Below are 20,285 nucleotides of genomic sequence, written 5' to 3'. Positions count from 1 at the left end.
TTTGCTGCCTCACACGGGGCTGCTGCATGGAGACACTCGCAGGCACACAGAGAGCAGTAGTACCATTGAAAGAGGCCTCACTTATCGTCCTGATAGCAAACACTTGACCGGGACTGTGGGTTTCAGCCATCCCCACGGTATCTTGACTTGTTCATACCCTTGGTCCGGAAAGCTTGATGCCACTTTATTTGGTAACACCTAAATCTCCTAAGGCTGAATCTAAGCTTCACTCGTACTGGGTCAAAAGAACCGTCACTTTGTCACCGTGACCGAAAGAGCAGCTGGGAAACACCTGCCACCTGAGACGCCTCATGCATGCAAGGGGACTAGTTTCAGAAGTGTGGGACCGTGTTGCCGTAACATCCACACGAAAGCAGTGGTGGGGATGGCAGTGACACTTCCTTGGTTCGGCGGCAGCTTGTTGGACCCTAGCCTGGAGTTATGAGAGTGTTAAATATTTGAGCCGGAGCAAGTTCCAAATACAAATGTATTCAATTGAGTATTCTCCAATCCCTAGAAAATTGACACAAGTGCCCCCAAACAATGCTAAAATCGCACACTGCTGCCACAGTTTGTGGATTGCAATCTTGAAAAAATATCTTGAAGGAGGAGCATAACTGACAAGACCAACTGTGTTTCTCTTTATTTGTTATGTCCAGTTGTCATGGATCATGGGTTGTGGCAGAGAAGAAAAAAAAAGTCAGATAGAAATGTGCAAATATTTTAAACATTGCAATATCGAAGCAAGTAATGCAGTATTCGATTCACCTTCAAATCAAATAGCACGTTCAGGAAGCTTTGAATATTTTCAAGGTACTGAAAACTCGGATACTTTTTTCAGTAAACTTCTGTATGGGGAGCTAACCTACCCTACTAAGGAGCTTTGGCCCGGTTCTTCATGAACTTTGGATGCCCTCAATCTCACAGCTGTTTTAACACTGCGGTAAAATCGTGCTTTGAACTCAGTCCGTGTGAACACACACGATGAGATCACACAAACAGTGTCGCTTTACACGCATGCCACTGGCGCCTGCGAACCGCTTTGCTTCGGGCAGTCATTGGTGAAGCCACGTGAAGTCTAGGGTGCTGCGAAGTTAGCAGTTCTGCCACCATATGGCCTTTCAGTCGAAGGTCGAGGCACGGCACCACCAACATTATTTGACAGCTTTTTGAGCCGCTGTGTCCGTACCTAAAAGTATACCTTACACCGTGCCTGCAATACACCGGTTGCACGTAGCTGGTATGCTATAGGAGAGTGCTTGTGCAACACCTCATATCTCCTTCGCATTGATTTAACTCCATTCTCATGCTCCAGGTGGTCCTGGCAAGCAATCCTGAGATAAGAAAACCTATCTGTGTGCAGCATTGTTCCTTTTTTTTTAAGCCTGTAATGTCCCACTTTTCTGTATAAGATGAAGCATGCCAAACTTATCTAGCTTCCCACCATGGCACCCAAATAAAACTTTCTTGACAAGAAGGCATTGACACTGCAAAACTGGTGAAGTTGTACACAGTTTCACTAGCTTCGTACAGGGTTGCAGAAGCTACAATGCATGAAGAGGTGCATCTACTAATGCGCAGAAAAGACTCTTGTTTATGTCCCAAGGCGTGGCATCTGCTCTCTCCTGATAGGAGCAGAAGCAGCACCATCTAGAAAGAAAGGCCTGAGTGCTTCTTTCTCTGCAAAGAACAAATGTCGCTCAGTAGGCACATTCCATGCATCCTGTCGTCTCTGATAGCTGCTATTATTTTAGACTGCAAGCAAAAGATGTGCACTGTCTCACTACTAGTGTGACATTTGTCATTTTTTGTTATGGTCTTTTTATTCAGAAGGGACGCAGGTCTTAAAAGCCAGAAAATTACCAATAAAACCTAGCTTTTAAAGTCATAATTTTGAGAAAGTGCAGCTATATTCCTCTAATCGGCAGAGTATCTAGTCCCAGGAATACTATTTGAGCCATATCAATTTACAGTGCTGACGACAGCCAAAATTGTCCAAGATTAAGCATGAAGATGGCACATTCGATGACTCTGGGCTCTGGTTCCACATTTATGATGGCGTCCATCTTGGTCTCATTGGAAAGTGCACATTTTCTTTTTCAATTTCCCACCAGATCTGCTTCGTTTTATCCATTGGTTACGAGTGGAAAAGGTAGAAAAATGCTGAAACATGCCACCCAAATGGCTACTCACTGCATGTGACTGCAGGGCACAATCAACTCAATGTGGGTGACCCCAATCGCCTGAGGTGTTTTACTCACAAAAATGAAGCAGGAACATAGAAATTGAGCCAATTTACTCACAAAAAGGGAAGCAGGAACATAGAAAAATACATTCACAGCTGCAGTGCACACAGCTGTGGCCATCAATGAGTGCTAACAACATAAAACTCAAACCAACTTTCTGGCTTTGCTTTTGTTCAGTTTTTCTGTCACCTGATTTCAGCAAACTTGGTGTGCTTGTGTTGAGCGCCAAGTGTGCTACATTGTAAAACCTTCCTTTTTTTTTTTTTTTTCATACATGCAAAAGATAAAACTGTCACTTGCAACGAAACTCCGACTGCCTAGTATTTGCTTTTTATGCCAGGCACTTGCGCCTGCACGTGTGCATGCCGGTTTGTACACTTGTCAGCATCTTCACTGGTCATCTCAGAAGTGCGTTTTTTTTGTCCCCTCTTTTTTTTTTTCAAAGTGTTACCGCAGATATTGTTGCTTTGCCGTGAATTAACCGAGCTCTCTATCTCTGTGTTCAACATGCTAGACAGGCAGGTCAGAGTATGTTCAGCATGAAGTTGCGGGCATTCTTTGCTAAGCCTGCTAAAAGTGGTGCCCTTCATTAAACAGCAGAAAGTGCGGTGCCTGGTGTAATCTGCAGTTGGCATCACATGCGGTGAAGATGGAAATGAACACGTTTAATTGTTACTACCTCATAACTCTTGGTTCCGAAGTTACTAACCATGTTATAAAAACGTTTATTCCAACTTTTTTTTGTAGCTGCTGTATTGGTTCATGCATTAGGAATGTAGAGAACCAGAAGTTTCTTTACATCACCTTTCTTGCAAAACCTAATGCCACCAGGTAGATCTTCAGTTAGCGTTGCCATGCTTATGTTGCAATTTTTCTGTCTTGCAGAGTATCCAGATGAACGGGCTGCTCGGAGCCTCACATTAATAGCCAAGACAATACAGACTCTGGCCAATTTCACGAGGTAATACGCGTTTTCAGGATTGGTGTGGGGTAGAGTGAGCAAGCACAAAATGACAACGAACTAAGTTTCATGTATGCCAGCTTTCTTTGAACAGAAAGAGGACAATTGTCCTTGTTTTAATGTGGTAGGTTCCCACGCATGATTTTTTTTTTTTTTGTCATTTCCTGGCCACTTCCTGCTGGCCAGTGTGTGAAAAAAAATGCTGGACCCACTTTCTTCCCCAGACTACTAATACCAGTGCTACATGGAAACTTTCTAACTGACAGGTGACTGACTTACAAGTGCACCTAATGGATAGACAATGGGCCACTTGATGGACAATGCATTAGAAGTCCCTCAGAAGGCTGTCTGATAAGGCTGCACCAGTCGGTGCATCCATCAGCAGAGCCAACGCTGCAGTTTTCTGATATGTTGCGGTATAGCAGAGTAAAAACGAAGGGGGCTACCCATAGTAAGCAGTTTGCATTTTTGTAAATCGGTCTGTGTAAGTCAGTACTTTCGTGTTATTGGGAAAGCACAATTACAAAACAGACGAAAGAGTCAGCTGCACCAGATGCTTCAGTGCACACGCCGTTCGGTAAGGTGTTTGGCCGTGCGCTGCCGCAACCCCACAAAGGATCTACTGCCCCGAAAACCAGCACAATTCTCTTCAACGAGGTTCTTGCATGGTCTTGTGAAAGGGAATTCGTCCTTTCACAAGATCATGCAAGAATTTTGTTGCAAGACAGGATAGACACAGCTGAATATGGTAGTGTGCAATCAAGTTGTTGGCAATAGAACAATATTTTCATGCATATAACCCACTATATCCTGAACCCCTATGTTTTGCCCTGCTGTAAGACCCACTAAACCACCCGCACATAAGACCACATAGCCACCCCTCCCACCCACCCTTTTTTTTTCAATAAAAAAAAAATGCAACCGGAATCATATTGCTGTGCGGCAAGGCATGTGTGCCGAGCTGATACTTGCAGATTGCTGCTAAGTTATAAGAAGCTCTCCTTTCTCTCTTGTCAAAGGTGGCTACTGTTATCTAGGAAAAAATGTATGCATGCTTGTACATAAGCGAAGTGCGGAGTCAGCAGAGTTTCACCAACAATTATTCGCATTTTGACTTCAGTTCTTGTGTCTTCAATTGCCAGATTTCTTCATTGCACGTAACAGTGCACAGTGGCTGAGACCTCCGCTTCCTGAGCACGCTCACTGTAGCAGGTCCGGTGTTTTTGGTAGTTGGAAATACTATTTAGATGACGTCTGCAGCAATTGTGAAAACCTGGGGGGTTCCCTATTAGCCCAGAGCCTTGCACTGCATGGGTCTTGTGGGCCAGCGTGTTTTTTTTTTTTTTTTTGGGGGGGGGGGGGGGGGGGGGGGGAATATAAAAATATCGAATTTACGCACAAACTAATGCACAAAAAAAGTAAGCCAATCACGCATCTCTGTTCAGTTCATATAATTGGCCCTGCTGCTGAATGACGTTGGCGCCGTCTAATCCATATCACATACAAAAATGTTTTGGCCAGGCGGTTTGTGGAGAACTAGACCAACTGTCCAAATGTGTATCTTTTTTTCCCCCGCTCACGTCATTGTTATAGAAGCGGCATGATTTGCACACTTCTATTTTTAAAAATCTGCAAGAAGTGGTCCGTTCTTCCACACTCAATTTGAGCCGCTGTCGCAGTCCTTGAGAGCGTTGCAGACCACCTGTGTCTCACCGCTGTTGGGCCCCCGTTTCCCCACCTAACTGCCTGCAGGTTTGGGGGCAAAGAGAGCTTCATGGAGTTCATGAATGACTTTGTGGAGAAAGAGTGGAGCACCATGAAGACCTTCCTCAAGGTCATTTCGGTGAGTGCCTGCCTCTTAGTAATAGCAGCGAGCAACACGGCGTGCAGACTGCGCTCGTTGTTTGTCCCTGTGCCCACATGCATGGGTGTGCTTGCCCAGAGCCCGGTGAGCCCAGAGGCCGGTTCGTCGGGAGCGGAGGCTGGTGTCGAGGTGCCCTGTGTCGTGGACCTGGGCCTGGAGCTGGCCCAACTCCAGATGATGCTCAGGGAGTGCCTGCCACAACTTGATGGCAAGGTTAGTGCAGGCACTGTTCAACCTTGCGTGCGCTGTTGCAGCAGTGTTTCATTGGCTTGGTCTAGTTTGAACGTCAAGCAAAAAACGCGTGCACTACAAAGGTTATATACTAGTTCTCTAAATGTCAAGCAAAAAAAGTGTGCACCATGAAGGTTAGACTAGTTTTAGAAATGGCTATACTACTGACAAATTGGGGTGTTTCCTCTTGAAAAATGGTGTACCTACCTTGGAGTATCTTTGGCTGGTGTGCAAAGGGGACAGAACAAAATAATTGCTTGAATAAAGTGAAGTGGGGTTGAAGCAGAACCTGCTACGAGGTGTTATGGTAAGGTGTGTACATCTTGCAGTTTGGGTGCATTGAGGATTTTGTTGTATTGGAGTTCGTCGTATCAAGGTTTTTGGCTGTTGGTTCTTACTTGTCACCAGCATAGGTATTAAATCAGCCACAAGGACAAATGATAGTTGGCAAAAAAAATTCTAAATGTTTGCGCTGGCCCGAATAAGGGTGCCTGAATAATTGCTGCGTGTGCATGCTGTGACAAGAACAGGGGTCACATGGCAACTGGGTCACCAGGTGTAATCTCCTTGTGTGCAGGAGGGGGAAAGTGCCTTGCGGGCTGCTTTGGACGGCCGGCCACGCAGTCGAGGTCAGGTGGTGTCCTGCCTAGAAGCGAACACAGCGCCGGCACCACAGCCTCGTTCCTCAACACTGCCACGGTGAGTCTGGCTATACAGTTGAACCCCGTTATAAGAGGCACGGATGTAAGAGACAATCGGGTATAAGAGACACTTTTCACCCACATGGCTGGCCGCCCTATCTTTCCCATTAATTTCACCTCTTTTATAACAGACATCGGCTGTAGCAGACAGTCGGTTATAACAGACAAGTTATCCTTGAATTTTGGTCAACAACCTCGCTTGTAACAGACATTTTAGCTTTCGATGCAATGCCGCCAGTCGCGAACTGCAGTTGCGTCCGTTGTGGAGACAAAGGGGGACGACAGACACGCGCAGTCGCCATTTATTATAACTCCAGCAAATGCAGAGTGTCTCAGTTAGTTATGAAACGACGACGAGAAGTTCTGCCAATGCAAACGCAACGTACAGAAGTGGTTAAAGCTTACCGCCAAGGTTACTAGCGCGACCGCGCATGCGGGCAACTGCGCGAGCCAAGAGTACCGAGAGCACGCGATGGGATCTTTATATCGCGTTGCTCCCGATCAAGAACACCGCATGTGTCGAATCTGCAGCACTGATGAATAGCCAGAGCGCACCGCCACCATTTCTCGCGCTGTGTTCCGTTAACGACGGCAAATGCGAATAAAGCATGCATCAGCTGGCGTCAGCCATGATGCCAACCCATCGCCAAGCAAGCCAATAACCAAGCCAAGACCAAAGCAAGCATCCCATGAAGAGGGGCAGAGAACGCCACTAGCGCATTTTACCTATCATCATCGCCACTTTTTTTTTTTAAATCAACTTCATGCCTCCACTCCATGTCTCCATGCATGCTTCCATTTTTTATTGTAGTTCACTCGGTTCACATCAGGCTAGGCGTAGCGACGCTGGGCTTACGTGCACGTTTTTCTTGCTCCGTGATCGTGCACCATCGCCTGGCTGTGAACGCCGTTAGCGCATCACTGGCATCACCGCCGGCCTTGCCAGTATGGCGGACTGTTCAGTTAAGCGCCGTACTAGCCTCACTGTCGCTAAAAAGTTGGATATCATAGCCGACATCAACTGCGGCACAAAGCAGGCGGACGTCGCCAGGAAGTTTGGGCTGTCCAGAAAGACCATCAGCGGGATTTGGGCGAAGCGAGAGCAGATCTCCAAGGAAGCACCAACGGGGGCAAGCAGATCGAAACTGCGTAAGTCCGCCCATCCTGCCCTAGAAGAAGCGCTTCTTTTGTGGATACAAGATGCACGCAGCAAAAACATCCCGCTCAGTGGGCCTTTAATTCAAGGAAAAGCTAGGCACCTTGCGTTCGCTCTCGACATAGAATTTGATGCCAGTCAAGGCTGGTTTGATAGATTTAAGCGTCGCCATAGCCTCAGCTATAAAGCGGTCTGTGGCGAGAGCAATGCTGCCGACGGAAACGCCGTAAGGCAATGGAAAAGCGAGACGTTACCAGCGCTCCTAAGAGGATGGGATGAACGGGACATTTACAACCTCGACGAGTCGGGGATATTTTTCAAAATGCTCCCTGGGAAGACGTTTGACTTTGCCAAACAAGACTGTAGCGGGGGCAAAAAGTCTAAAGACCGCTTCACAGCCATGTTCTGTACGAACATGGACGGAACGGAAAAAGAACGTATTCTGGTCATCGGGAAGTCAAAAAACCCACGCTGCCTTAAGAACTGCTCCATTGGTGTAGAGTACTCAGCAAACAAGTCAGCATGGATGACAGCCGACATTTTTAACAAATGGCTGTCCAGTTTTGACGAAAAGATGGCCAGGAAAAACAGGAAAATTCTGTTGTTTCTGGACAGCTGTTCAGCCCATATGAAGACCCCGCCACTGAAAGCTGTTCAGTTGAGCTTTTTTCCGCCAGGCTGCACCTCATTGCTGCAGCCTCTGGATCAAGGCATCATCCAGGCTGTTAAGGCCAAATACCGAGGACGGCTTGTTGAACGACTTCTGTTTGATATGCAGCAGAAGCGGGAAACGACAGTGAATGTAAGGACAGCAATAGAAATGCTGACTGGCTCCTGGAGCAACGTTAAGAGCAGCACAGTGAGAGGATGCTTCAGGAAAGCGGGTTTTATTCTGCAGCAGGAAGACGGGGATGAGGACACTCCAGATGAAGACGACTTCGGGTACGACGAGCCGGAACACTGGTCGCTCATCCAGAGCGAATTTGAAGAGTGCGGCACTTTCCAGGGCTTCGTTGAAGCAGATGACAATCTTCCTGTGGCAGAAGACCTCTCTGATGAGAACATTGTCAGAATGGTGCTTGAGCAAGACGAGGAAGATAGTGCCACTGAGGAGTCAGACAGCGAAGGTGATTGTGCCCCACCCCCGACTTCTGGCGAGGTGATGTCGCTACTTCAGCAAGTTCGCCAGCACATACAGCTTTGGCCCAGTGGCCATGAAGCTCTTGACCTCGTCAGACAACTCGAAGAAGCTGTTGTGAAGAACAGTGTGAATGTAGCCTTCAAGCAAACAAAGATTGGGGACTATTTCTCTAGTTGCAGTGGCAAAACGTGAATGTTGTAGAAACATGTGGTGAAAAACAAAAAATAAACTTTTTGCAACATCCTGTAGCATTCTTTTGGGCTTATTTTCATCATAGGGTGCCCACATTTAACTAGAGATTGATCAGTAAGTGAAAACATGGTACCCTGCTTATAAGAGACATCTCATATAAGAGACAAAAACTGCTTCCCGGTACATGTCTCTTATAAAGGGGTTCAACTGTAGGTGTAATCGTGGAACTTGCAATTGCAAAAGGCCACTGGTACTTCATAGGAGGTGCACCGAGCTCAAGTTTAAATAAAAGGAGACTCAGGTTATTTGATTATGCGTTTAGATATTGTCATGACGTTAGAGATAGCAGAAGGCGTGTGTTCTGCACAAATTCTGATAGAGTTAACGTGTGTCTAAAAATGTGTGTGCATGTGTGTGTAAAACTGTGTATACATGTATATGCATGCGCACACATGCACAGACACACAGTTCCCGATTTAACAAAATAGTTTTTGTGTACCAGTGACTTTGTTATACTGAGGTTCAACTCTATATAGGAAACAAAACAAAACCTAGAACAAGGAGGCAACCTGAGCCCACTGCCAACATCAAAACGTTGGCACCTCAAAGGTTATTTTTCTGTTTAGTGACCACACGCGCACGCACGCACGCGCACAGACAGACAGACACAGAGTTAACTTTACAATGTGCCGATGCAATCTAAGATGGCCTGACCAAATGCATGTTTCTCACTTTTGTATGTAGTTTGTCATGCTATTTTTGTACTTTGCTTAATTAGATAATTAGTCAAGATCTTATGAACCAACGAAGCTAGCAAAAGAATTCCAATTATAGAGTTGCAGAGCGGTTTGCAAAATGTCTGAACAAACAGTCTCTGTCTTTCTATTATTAATACTGATGATGTTAGATTTATTGCCACTTTTGTAGTGACCAGGAAATTTAATCTGACATTGTCAGGGAAAACATCAAAAAGTCAGGGAATTTTAAAATAATAATGGAATAATAGTAGGGAAGCAAATGTTAATGGCTGTCTGTTGCCTCCATGCAGGAGTGCCCTGGCTCCGAGTTCCACCATCCTGAGAGAAATGCCAAGAGCTCTGCCTGACCTGCTTACCACCATGCCCCCTGGCCAGGTGAGCCTCCATGCGCGATCTTCGGCGTCACTACCTGCCGCCTCTGAAGAAAGAGCATAACCTGCATACCACTGCTTATACAGCCCTACCAGCTGTAAAAGGGGCAAGTTCCCAAGCAGGGACATAGGAGAAATTTGCGTGACATTGGATCTGTTCTAAATTTGCATCATGACGCTTGACACAGGCGATTGCTTTTTCAGGGACGCATTGCCCACGTCAGAGAACATGGCTTAGAATGTATAAAACTACCTTCTGTCTTTTCAGCTTAATTTGCAGTAAAATGCACAATATCGTAAAGCTCTTGGGTGGTAAGGGCAGACATTGAATCTAATGTAGTCTACCAATGTGTCACTGCCTATATTCAAAAAAGCCGCGTTACAATGTAGCGGAAGGGCAACCCCAAGTGAGATTTGGCATACAGAAAGGCTGTCCCTAAGCACCGCCACATGTTATTTTTCGGGTGCTTTTTTTCTTCTTTGCAAATGAAGTTTGTCCGAGCCGAAACTTCAGATTCATAAAAAAGAAATTCAGGGAAGCTTGCACTCGCGTGCAAGACTGATGGTAAAGCTGTTGCAGGTGAGCATTGCCCGACATGTAGTCAAGTTTCACTATCATTGTTTATTTACATACTTGCGGTGCTAGTAATCGTCGTAATATACAGTAAAATCTCGATGATACGAATCTCGCGGGACCACGAAAAATATTCATATCATCCAAAATTCGTATGAACCAGCACAGACTGAAAAATTGCAGCAAAAGGGAAATTTGGGCCAGTTGGTTTGGAAACCCTGCGCTGTTTATCATGATACCAAATAATTGAGCTCTAAAAAAAAGTTTTCATTTATTTGATTGATTTTATTGATTGTAGGGTTTAACGCGCCGACGCAGCGCAGGTGATGAGGCGCACCGTAGTGGAGGGCTCCGGATTAATTTTTACCACCTGGGGATCTTTAACGTGCGCCGAAATCTCGTACACACGGGCGTTTTTGCTTTTCGCCTCCATCAGAAAAGCCGCCGCCACGGGCGAGAATCGAACCCGCGTCCAGTTTTCATTTATTTCTTTTCTTATTTTCGTGTGAAGAAATCCGTGGCGTTTTTCTGCTTTTTTAACCTCCATGTTGCCGAGCGGCCCTTTCTGGACTTTCGTCTCCTCACAATCGCGTGCTACAACGGTCCTGCCGAAGGAGCATTGTTGCACGCGATTCGTGTGTGTCGGCATTGTGTGGCGATATTTCATGCCTGCGTCGGCGATTCCGTGGTCGCTGCCGCCTGGGTCAGAAAATGACGCGCGAGGCGCGTGGCAGTAGGAAGAGCCTGACTACGTGCGCCAATGGGGAGGCGTGCGCCTCTTGGCGGCAGTTCCGAAGCACTCGAGACAGCTGGCTGGCTCCGCCGGAGATGTGTAGGCTTAGCACCCAGGCAGATATTTCATGGGCGCTTTCAGTAGCAGCGCAGATGACGTTTTGCAACACTGTTTTTGCCTACATTATTAGTTCATTTACAGCACAAGAAACTTTGTGTGTGCTTTGAGCGGCATTTTAAAGAGCGGCTAGAAGCGGTCGCTCGAGCGCCCCACACCACTTTGCAACCAAAGTCGCTGCCATGTTGCCGCAGCCGGCCGCGCTCCGCACAGCGTGCGGGTGGTTTCATGGCGGCGTCAGCGCGCCTGTGGAGTGCGCGGCGCGTTTTTGCGAGCAGAAAACAGCAGCCCATCCGTTCCTGGAGACAGAGCAACAAAGAGGGGATAGAGAGCCCGTACGTCGCCGTCGCTTGCTTGCGCCGGCTCGTTCGTATCATCCGCCGGGCCGCGTAGGCCCGTTCGTAAGAGCCGAAATTTTTCTTATTGCAAACAATGCAATTTCGCCGGGACTTATCAGAAATTCGGATAATCCCGAAATTCGTATCACCCAGAATCGTATCATCGAGATTCCACTGAACATCGAAGAGGTCGTCATCTTCTGCGCCGCGAGTGGTGGATGCAAAGTCATCCTCAGCATTGTAGACTTTCACCAGCCCAACTGGCGAAGCTTGTACCAAGTCGTGCAAGGCTTGAGCCATAGTGCAGGATTTCTTTATACATGAGCACTGAAGGACATGTACCACGCATTTGTCAAAGTTTGAAATAGTTTATTTACATGTTCCATTATTGCTTTGCACTATGCTAGTTGTAGTCATCGTCATATGCATCGATATCATCGTGTTCCTCATGCCAAGCATTACATTGCCGCGAGGCACACGCTCACGAGCGCGTGCCTTCGTGTTTTTTCCTGCAACACTGAACTTGTGGCTTGTAGAACAGCTCCACTGTTAAAACACATTGTTTTAAAATCTGTGCACCTATGAGCAATAAAACTAACTGAATTTTTAAAGTAAGCGCCATTGTTTTAAAACTATGAGCTATGTAAATAATGTACTCGGAAATGGCAGAATTCCAAAGTACGGGGTTGTCCACCCCTCCTAAAAAGCCCATTGAGACAAAATGCAAGTTTTGTTCTTTCAGGAGATTGCCTCATTACAATAACGCTGACACCACCTTTAACACAACCTTCTCTAAAACAAGCTACATAATGAGGACAACACAATAGACCTTAGTTTCTTTTCCGCGGACAAAATCCAGTGATAATTGAACAGGGATTATACACTTACATAATGAGCTATCTGCACTTAAATTTAGTGCACAACCTTTTTATAGCAGTAAAAATGGCATGGGAAACAATGAAAGCTACGAATGAGCGCGTTAACATAGAAGCACCAGTGCGTACGGGGTCACTATGCCGTCCGAAGCTGGACAGCCGTCGGGCGCATTGGGCCTGTCTAACTCGGCAGCGGCCAACTGGCATAAGGGATGTTTCTTGATTTGGAGTTGTCTACTTTAGAATCCCCGTGTTTCGTGCCGTCCAGGAAAGGCGAACAGTTCGGATTTTGCACGACTTGCGCATGCGACGTGAGCGTGGCCCATGGTGGTAAAGCAGACTTAAAACTGCATTTGGCAACTACTAAGCACCAAAGCTTCCTTCGTGCTGCTGAGAAGCAGAGGACTGTGAGCAACTTATTTGGTAGCAGCATTGAAGGCAGTGTTGTGCGTGCGGAGTGCCTTTTCACTGGATTTCTTATCGAGCACAATTTGACGCTCAGCGTGAGTGATCGCATTGGGCCACTTCTAGACTAGACTACACATCGCATGTGCTGCATCAAAAAAAATACCCGCTGTGAACCTCCCGATTTGCGTGAAGTCCCCAGGTTGGCAGGTATGCAGGTACAAATCCGGTCAAAAACAAAGTGCAGACAGCGGTCTCTGAGCGGTATTACAGATACAACTTTCCGCTGCATCCAGCACACTTTCTAGGAGATAACCCCATGTTTTCTCTAAAACATACTTTTAAATTTTTGACAGAGATTCACTTCTTACAACTCATGTCATGTGTGATCACCAACTGGCCCCATACACCAGCCATCTTCATTGCCTTTAAATCACTTCACGTGTATTCTTGTTTATGGATTTTAATACTCGTATTTAAACCACTCTCACTAACTTTTCTTGGCGCTCTTTGCCCTCGTTAGCCTTGCACTCGGAACACCGCCCTCCTAAGCCCCTTCCCAGCTCACAGGTTGTGCACCTTCCCTCGTCGGCACTGTGCAGGGCCCAACTGCGGGGGGTCGCGTACTGCCTCCGCAGCCTGGTGGGTGTCCACCCCTGGCGTTCAGTAACCCAGTGTACCGCTGGGGGGGCCTTCAGGAACCCCAGCAGGAACCACTCACCGGTAAGTCGGTGTGTAGGTGGTCGGATTTTGAGGGCTGTATTGCCGCTTAGGGCTTGACATAGGCGGCAGCTGCCCACCGGTGGCAATCACCATGGGGCATGAAGAACCCGAGACATTTGCCACAATTCATGTGATGCAGTGCTGCTACTGTGGAGCTATTTTTTGCTCTTTTAGTCTGCAAGCTTCGTCAACAGGAATGATGCGATTTGGCAGTTATATACCCCCTTGCGCCACCCCTCTTCCTTTTTTAACACCTGCTGTTGTCTGTACCAACTCCCAGGACATTATTTTTATGGCTTTTTTTGATCTTCAATAGGTATGGTTGTAGCATCAACATAGCAACTGGCACTGAAATTTGTCCATTTGTCAAATTCTCTATTTATAGGTACTTGACTCCTTGAGGTACTTAGTCTATTTTGAATCTCTCAGCTTTTCAATAAACCTTCCGAAAACACTAGGCCTGAGACAATTATGCAGAATTTTTATTTCGGAGCCTGGGGAGGAGAAGGAGGAATAAATGTTTTTTTAAGGGAAAGGGGAAGGGGAAAGGAGAGTGGGTGGGGGCCTCAGTCCAGGCCGCCTTCACGCCCCCCAGCAGCCCGTTCCCGAAAGATCAGGCACTCCTGATCCTCTAGCTGGAAGCTGGTCAGCCTGTTCTCCAACTGCTTCAGTGTAGGTGATGGAATTGGGTTGGTATGTTTGATGCACTCCCATATGAGGTGATAGGTGATGTTTGGTGTATTGCATGTTGTGCAGTTGTGGGGAAAAACAGTTGGTGAAATGTGGTGTAAGATTGTCATGCTGCAGTAAGTCTGTGTTTGAATTTGCTGCCAGATTCGTGAGTCTTGTGTATATAGTGACTGGGGCCAAATTTGTCCATGACCCAAAAATGGCCCACCCACGCTGCAATTAAGTGAGTACCAGGGCCTGTGTTGTCAGTTCCATCATCAGCGCTATCATGGCCATAAGGGATTTTGATTCCAGTAAAAGGGTTGTAGTACCCGCCTATGGGACGTGCTATCAATTGAGAGAGGAAAGAGAACTCATTTTGTGCACCTCTCCTTTTGTCCGTGCTACACTATAGTCATAAAATAAGCCAGTGGCTTGTGTTATCAACATTTTCCTGCATATAACATAGGCTCTACAAAGATTCTCTTATGCTGGAAACCAAATCCTGGCATTCGCTTCAGTGGTACTCTCAAGCTACGGTCAAAGTGTATACTATATATCTTACAGCACAGCAATGATTTGAAGGATCACGTACACACACCATTTCTGTGCATTCACCTGTGCATACACCTGTGCTCCTTGAAATAAAATGATGCAGCAGGGCTAGCAATGCTCAATGTTATTAGGCACTTTATTGGACAAATATTGCAGCAGGTGTCATGCGGCATAAAGGGACTTCTGCTTCGTGGCTACGGTTGGAAATGCATTATCTCCCATGCTATGCCACGCAGCAGTTTCGCGCGTGCGCGTGCGTGCGTGCGTGCGTGCGTGCGTGTGTGCACGCGTGTGTGCGCACGTGCGCAGCTAAAATAAATGCAGTCAAACCCGGATATGTCAAATTATTGTCTGTATCGAACAGTCTGAGCATCCCCTTGGAAATCCCATGCAAAAGTTCAGCGCTGTTGTACGCGTGTATCGAACTCCCGATCATAGGCACATTTGGTAAATTAGTAGGTAGGAGGGTTCGACTCAAAAGAGAGAAGCGAGGCGCGTTTTCTTTTTTTCTCTCTTTTTGGCCATACATCTTGAAAAGTTTGGCAAAGAATACAAGCCAGAGTGGGAAAATAGGGTGACTTTGGTTGATCAAGAATGTAGATACGAGTTCAACAACCCTAGACAGAAAAGTGAGGCAGGTACGTAGCCGAATAAAGTTCTTGGAAGGTGGGCCGCAAAGAACCCGCTCCCCCCTTTTCAGTGTTGCGGCCGGCTTCGGCACCCGCCATGGGAACAGGCCCACTTGTCTCAGCCGACTATTCATGGGAAAACTGGTCAAAGAGGCATCTGGTTCTAAGTGGTCCCGTAATAGGGCAAGTGGTAGCACCGACCTTCTCATTCTTGCAAATTTCGCAGGGAAGTTTTGTTTTTGGGGGATGTAGAGAAGGGGTGGGGGGGTTTGTTAGTGGCCTCAACCCTGATAATTTGCACCAGGTTGACCCTTTCTCAGTTCGTGGGTTGGCTTTTCCTTTTGCTTTGTTGCAGGTGGTGGTTGAAATTAATTTTTTGGTTTAACACGCTGTCTCTTTCTTATCGTACTTCTCCTTCCAAAAGAAATGTGTCACGCCGGCAGGGAAAGATATAGTACAAAATTTAACTCGACATGATGCTTAAAAAGAATTGTGAGAATCACGTGGTTTGTAAGAAGACGCAAGTGTGAAAATTAGTTATAATTACACTTTCTTAGTCAGCCGCCATTACACAACGTGTACAAACAATAAGTGATGCCTTATGACCCCTTACGTCTAAAAAAAACACAGCAAATTTTGTTTTATCGTTCCTGTGACGAACTTTCCTAAGTGACAAACTGGCCTCACGAATGAACCTACGTGACCAAACGGCCTATGATGAAACTCCATGTGACAAACGGGCCTACACCCCTCCGGAATGACATTACTGGGCGCCGCCATCTTAATGTGGTGAAGATAGAAAAACATGGCCTCCAGGCCAAGCAGCTGCCCGTGGGTCAGGCAGAGTGTTCTTCACCAATTTCTACCGTGGTTTTGGTTAGGGGGGTGGCTGGGATTACATTTAGTCGTTTGATCTGTTGCGGGAAGTTGCACGACTTGAAAGACGGGAGTTCATCAAAAACAATGTGGTGCCCACGAATTCGCCATGTTTTGGCCTTGAGTGTGAGGCGCGGTGTGTGCTTGAAGTGAAATTTCGGACTCATTGAGGTGTTATAAAATGCTGAGTTATTGCTGCCTTTTACAGCAAGCTTGCGAACGCCGGGAATGCGACGATTGACAATGCAGAAGTGGCGGCACAGGCGACATCGCCGCAAAATGTTCAAGCGGTCTGATAGCGAGACGGGCTATTATTTGCACACTATTAATAATGTTCATCTATTTGAAGTGAAATTTAATGCCAAGAGGGAGGTGGCTAAACATACCAACACGTTACTCAGATTATGATCGTAATGATCGAACGTGTACCTTGGGGATTGAAATGGGAGGGCCGGTGGGGTGCGACGACTGTCACCTCACTTTGCGCAACTTTTGCCGTGGCTCTAGACTTGTGCGTGAAGCCGAGCCTGGGATATCAAAAATAATAATTTCGGCATTCACATGATAACAAAAATGCCTTACGATTGCTTAGTTTTTCAATTCGATATTTTCAACTGCGCTCCACACTATCTATGCGTAGAGCCTAAGAATTTAAAGATGATTCATAAAAAGGTGATAGTCTGGTAGAAAAAAACTTTATTGAAAGGCTGTTTCAGGTATTTCAGGACCCCTTTAAGTTTCAGTAGCGTTGTTTATTTGCATAGTTGCAGTGCTAGTAAGCATCGTCATATGCATCAAAGAGGTCGTCATCTTCTGCGCGGCGAGTGGTGGATGCAAAGTCATCCTCAGCATTGTAGACTTCCACCAGCTCTTCGTCATCGACTCGAGGCAGCAGTGGCAATTACCAATAATGGCTGCTAGAGACTGCGGCAGTCGCGGTGATCTCTCTCTCTCTCTCTCTCTCTCTCTCTCTCTCTCTCTCTCTCTCTCTCTCTCTCTCTCTCTCTCTCTCTCTCTCTCTCTCTCTCTCTCTCTCTCTCTCTCTCTCTCTCTCTCTCTCTCTCTCTCTCTCTCTCTCTCTCTCTCTCTCTCTCTCTCTCTCTTTTTTTAATGGTCACCGCGAGGCACACGCCCACAAGCACTCTGCATTTTCTCGCACCTAGGGATTTTTGTGCCTTTTTGCTGAAGCCACTGTGCGCGCCGAGGACACTTGGCAGTCGCTGCAAAGCACGCATTCTCGTACGAGTGCTCAGCATTTGCTTGGTATTTTTTCATGCAACACCGAACTTACAGCCAATAGCAACAGCTTCGCTGTTGAAACTAAAACGCTGATATTGCACCCGCTTTGTATTTTATGCTTAAATGGGAACATTTTTTTGCAGGGGAGAGTGGTAGCAGTGGTCACAGCAGTGCAGCCGAAAGTGAAGCCAGTAGTACTTCAAGCCCATCCTCACCTCGTCTGTGGGAAGACAATTTTTTCGGGTATGGTCCTGTGTTTCACCCTTCGAGCCTCTGGGAACTTCTTATTTTTATTGGCATTTTCTGCATCTTGAAGACTTGTGACAAACTGTGTCATCATCAATAACATCAGGGGGCGCATTTATGTAAGCTTCAGTTTAGGTAATGTTAGTTCAAGCTCCGTTGAAAATTTTTCATCTGACATGTTAAAAGCATGTTATCACTAGGATTAGTTTCATTAGCATTGCAAACCTGAGATTTCAGCCTCCTCCTCATTTTGTTTTTGATCTGCAAATTTTCAACTGTTTGGCACCGAGTTTGAATTTTCTGGCACCTGCAACCCGATGGCCGAGCTGTAGTTTCAATCCACAAAACCCCAATTCGAATTTGAATTTGAATTTTGCAGGTGTCTCTTCCGTCAGGCAGCAGCCAGGCCAGAAAGGGTGAAATCAATTTGGAGGCTAGCTGGTGCCAGTCACAGAGCTGTAGAGCACCTTGAGCAGCATCTGGTTGACACATTTGCATATAATATCTTGTGCTTTTTTTTAACCCCTTATGAAAAAGAAATGAAGCTTGAAAAAATTAAAAACTAACATAACACATGGCAGCATGCTGAAAATCGTATGAACTGGTGCGGTAATTTAATTGGTATTTGCATGGTGTGGTTTGTGTCGGAAAGTTTGAGAGATCACGATGCAGATTGGAAAGGATTCGTGATCATATGTTCTGTGGAGAATGCATGCTGAAAAAAGTGCCCAAGAATTTATTATGTCCCCCGTGAAAAGTGTTTATATACCTTTGCTACACACAGCATTCTTTTGATTAGTGTACACACAGTTGATATTTCTGCTCAGTGAAAGTGTTAACTAAATTTCAGAGGTTTGCAATTGCGGACAGAGCACCTCTGAAGTGTGGTCTATATAACACGGCGTGATGCACTGTCGCTTTTAGGGCTGCTGGAGAATTGGCTGCGAGAAACCGAGAGGGCGACGAGAGACTGCCTTGCAGAAGTCTCCGTGAAGTGAGTTGTGGCTTGAGTACTTTGTCATCACTAAACTATTTGCCACTTTATAGTGGCTGCGGGAGGGTGTTGGTGAATGTATTGCATTTTGATTTTCATAATGTACCAATTGAACTAATGACTTTTGATGTCCTTTGTTTCTTGTTTGTGAGTTTTTGTTCAGAATTGAGGGCTCTTTTGTGGGCCGCCAAGTACTGCCCTATCGTGGTACTCTAATTCGCACGGTGCGGATGCACTGAGAAGGCACATTGCTGTGGTGGAAAAAAGCTTAAGACGTATGTTGGTCTTGTTTGCCGTAAAGGTTGGTGTGCCCATGCTTTTCGATAATTGGCCTGGCTGAGCTGTTACGCAATCAACAGCTAAGGGGCCCTGCTGCCACACATCAATTCCCGGTTACAGAGGCTGCATCATAGGCTAGGTTGCGGAAGAACTGCGATGCCCACGTGGTTGAGATTTTTGGTGTGCGTGAAAAAGCCTTTGCAAGACTGGTTGTGGCTATCAGCTGGGGAGGGATCAGTATGAAAAGTTTCCAAAACTTGCACACGATGCAGCTGTGTCCACGGTGACTGCAGCCCCATTGCAAGGGCGGGCCAGTGCCTGACTGAAGGTGTTGTGCGTGTGTTTGGTGCAGTATGAGCGGGAGGTGGCACAGCTCAAGCGGCTGATGAGCCAGCTGCAGCGCAAGCTGAGCCTGGCCGAGACCCAGCTGCAGCAGCAGCAGCAGCACCCACTGGCCGCCGCTGGGGGCACCGAGAGCTCCGAGGAGCAGCAGCAGCGCCGGCAGGAGAAGGACCTGCAGATGAAGAGCATCATCACCAGGTGGGGCGGCCAAGAAGATTGCCATCCATCCTTTGGGTGGGAACTGCATTCAGATCCCGTGATAACGAAATTTCCATGGCAGCGAAAAATTTTCGGCTCCCCGGCGAACGTCCATAGGAGCCCATGTGTCTTATCTACTCATTTGAAACTAACAGTGTCCAGAAAGTGCCCTCCTTTTTTTTTTTCTCTCCCCTCGGGCTTAAAGTGCGTAAACTGCCACAGTACGCTTGCTGGCCACCACCATATTTGTTTACAAAAAAGACGGTACAGCAGGCGGCCGTGGAGGCGGCCTTCCAGTGACCGTGGAGGCGGCCTTCCAGTTCCCAACCAGTCAATGCAAATTAACATGGGCCTAAGATCAAGATTGCGAAAAACTTTTTCAGTGCAACCATGATTTGAAGAGGGCGGTTTTATTGTAGCATGCTGTTTAGCACAGGTGTGCTAAAAGCGTGCTTGTATAAGGTGTGCTTGGCAAAGAGAAATAGAGTGTAGTACCACAAGAATTGTGGCTGTGACATTCTACTGGAAGCAACAATTGTCAAAACTAAGCTCTCTCTCTCTCTCTCTCTCTCTCTCTCTCTCTCTCTCTCTCTCTCTCTCTCTCTCTCTCTCTCTCTCTCTCTCTCTCTCTCTCTCTCTCTCTCTCTCTCTCTCTCTCTCTCTCTCTCTCTCTCTCTCTCTCTCTCTCTTTTTTTCAACAGCCGCTAACAGAGCACAGCAAACGAAGACGTCAATAGTTTTGGATGTACCAAAATTCAAGGTGCACGCTCAGTCGGTGCACTCTTGCTTTGTTCAAGTTTACGCATGTTAGGCTTTTCAGTAGAGCTGGAGTGTTTGCTGAAAAAAACCCTAATCCAAAATGTGTGCCATGC

At 46.6% G+C, this 20,285-nt stretch overlaps 1 protein-coding gene across 6 annotated transcripts in view; it reads left to right on the top strand.

The window, feature by feature from the left end:
* Window positions 1–20,285, top strand: part of Raskol (Ras GTPase-activating protein raskol) — a 78,698-nt gene that overhangs the window by 52,953 nt on the left and 5,460 nt on the right. For all 6 annotated transcript variants that reach the window (XM_077684274.1, XM_077684267.1, XM_077684283.1 and 3 more), the window contains 9 exons: window positions 3,132–3,207; window positions 4,960–5,050; window positions 5,150–5,284; window positions 5,880–6,001; window positions 9,541–9,625; window positions 13,266–13,386; window positions 17,498–17,597; window positions 18,525–18,594; window positions 19,226–19,413. In XM_077684274.1, coding sequence (XP_077540400.1) covers window positions 3,132–3,207; window positions 4,960–5,050; window positions 5,150–5,284; window positions 5,880–6,001; window positions 9,541–9,625; window positions 13,266–13,386; window positions 17,498–17,597; window positions 18,525–18,594; window positions 19,226–19,413 — 988 coding nt within the window. The remainder of the gene's footprint in view (window positions 1–3,131; window positions 3,208–4,959; window positions 5,051–5,149; window positions 5,285–5,879; window positions 6,002–9,540; window positions 9,626–13,265; window positions 13,387–17,497; window positions 17,598–18,524; window positions 18,595–19,225; window positions 19,414–20,285) is intronic.

The sequence above is a fragment of the Haemaphysalis longicornis genome, unplaced genomic scaffold (genome assembly GCF_048455015.1).
Source record: "Haemaphysalis longicornis isolate Haplotype H1 unplaced genomic scaffold, Haemaphysalis longicornis Haplotype H1 scaffold_1, whole genome shotgun sequence".
NCBI classification, from domain to species: Eukaryota; Metazoa; Arthropoda; class Arachnida; order Ixodida; family Ixodidae; genus Haemaphysalis; species Haemaphysalis longicornis.
This window is presented reverse-complemented; position numbering and strand designations above follow the sequence as displayed.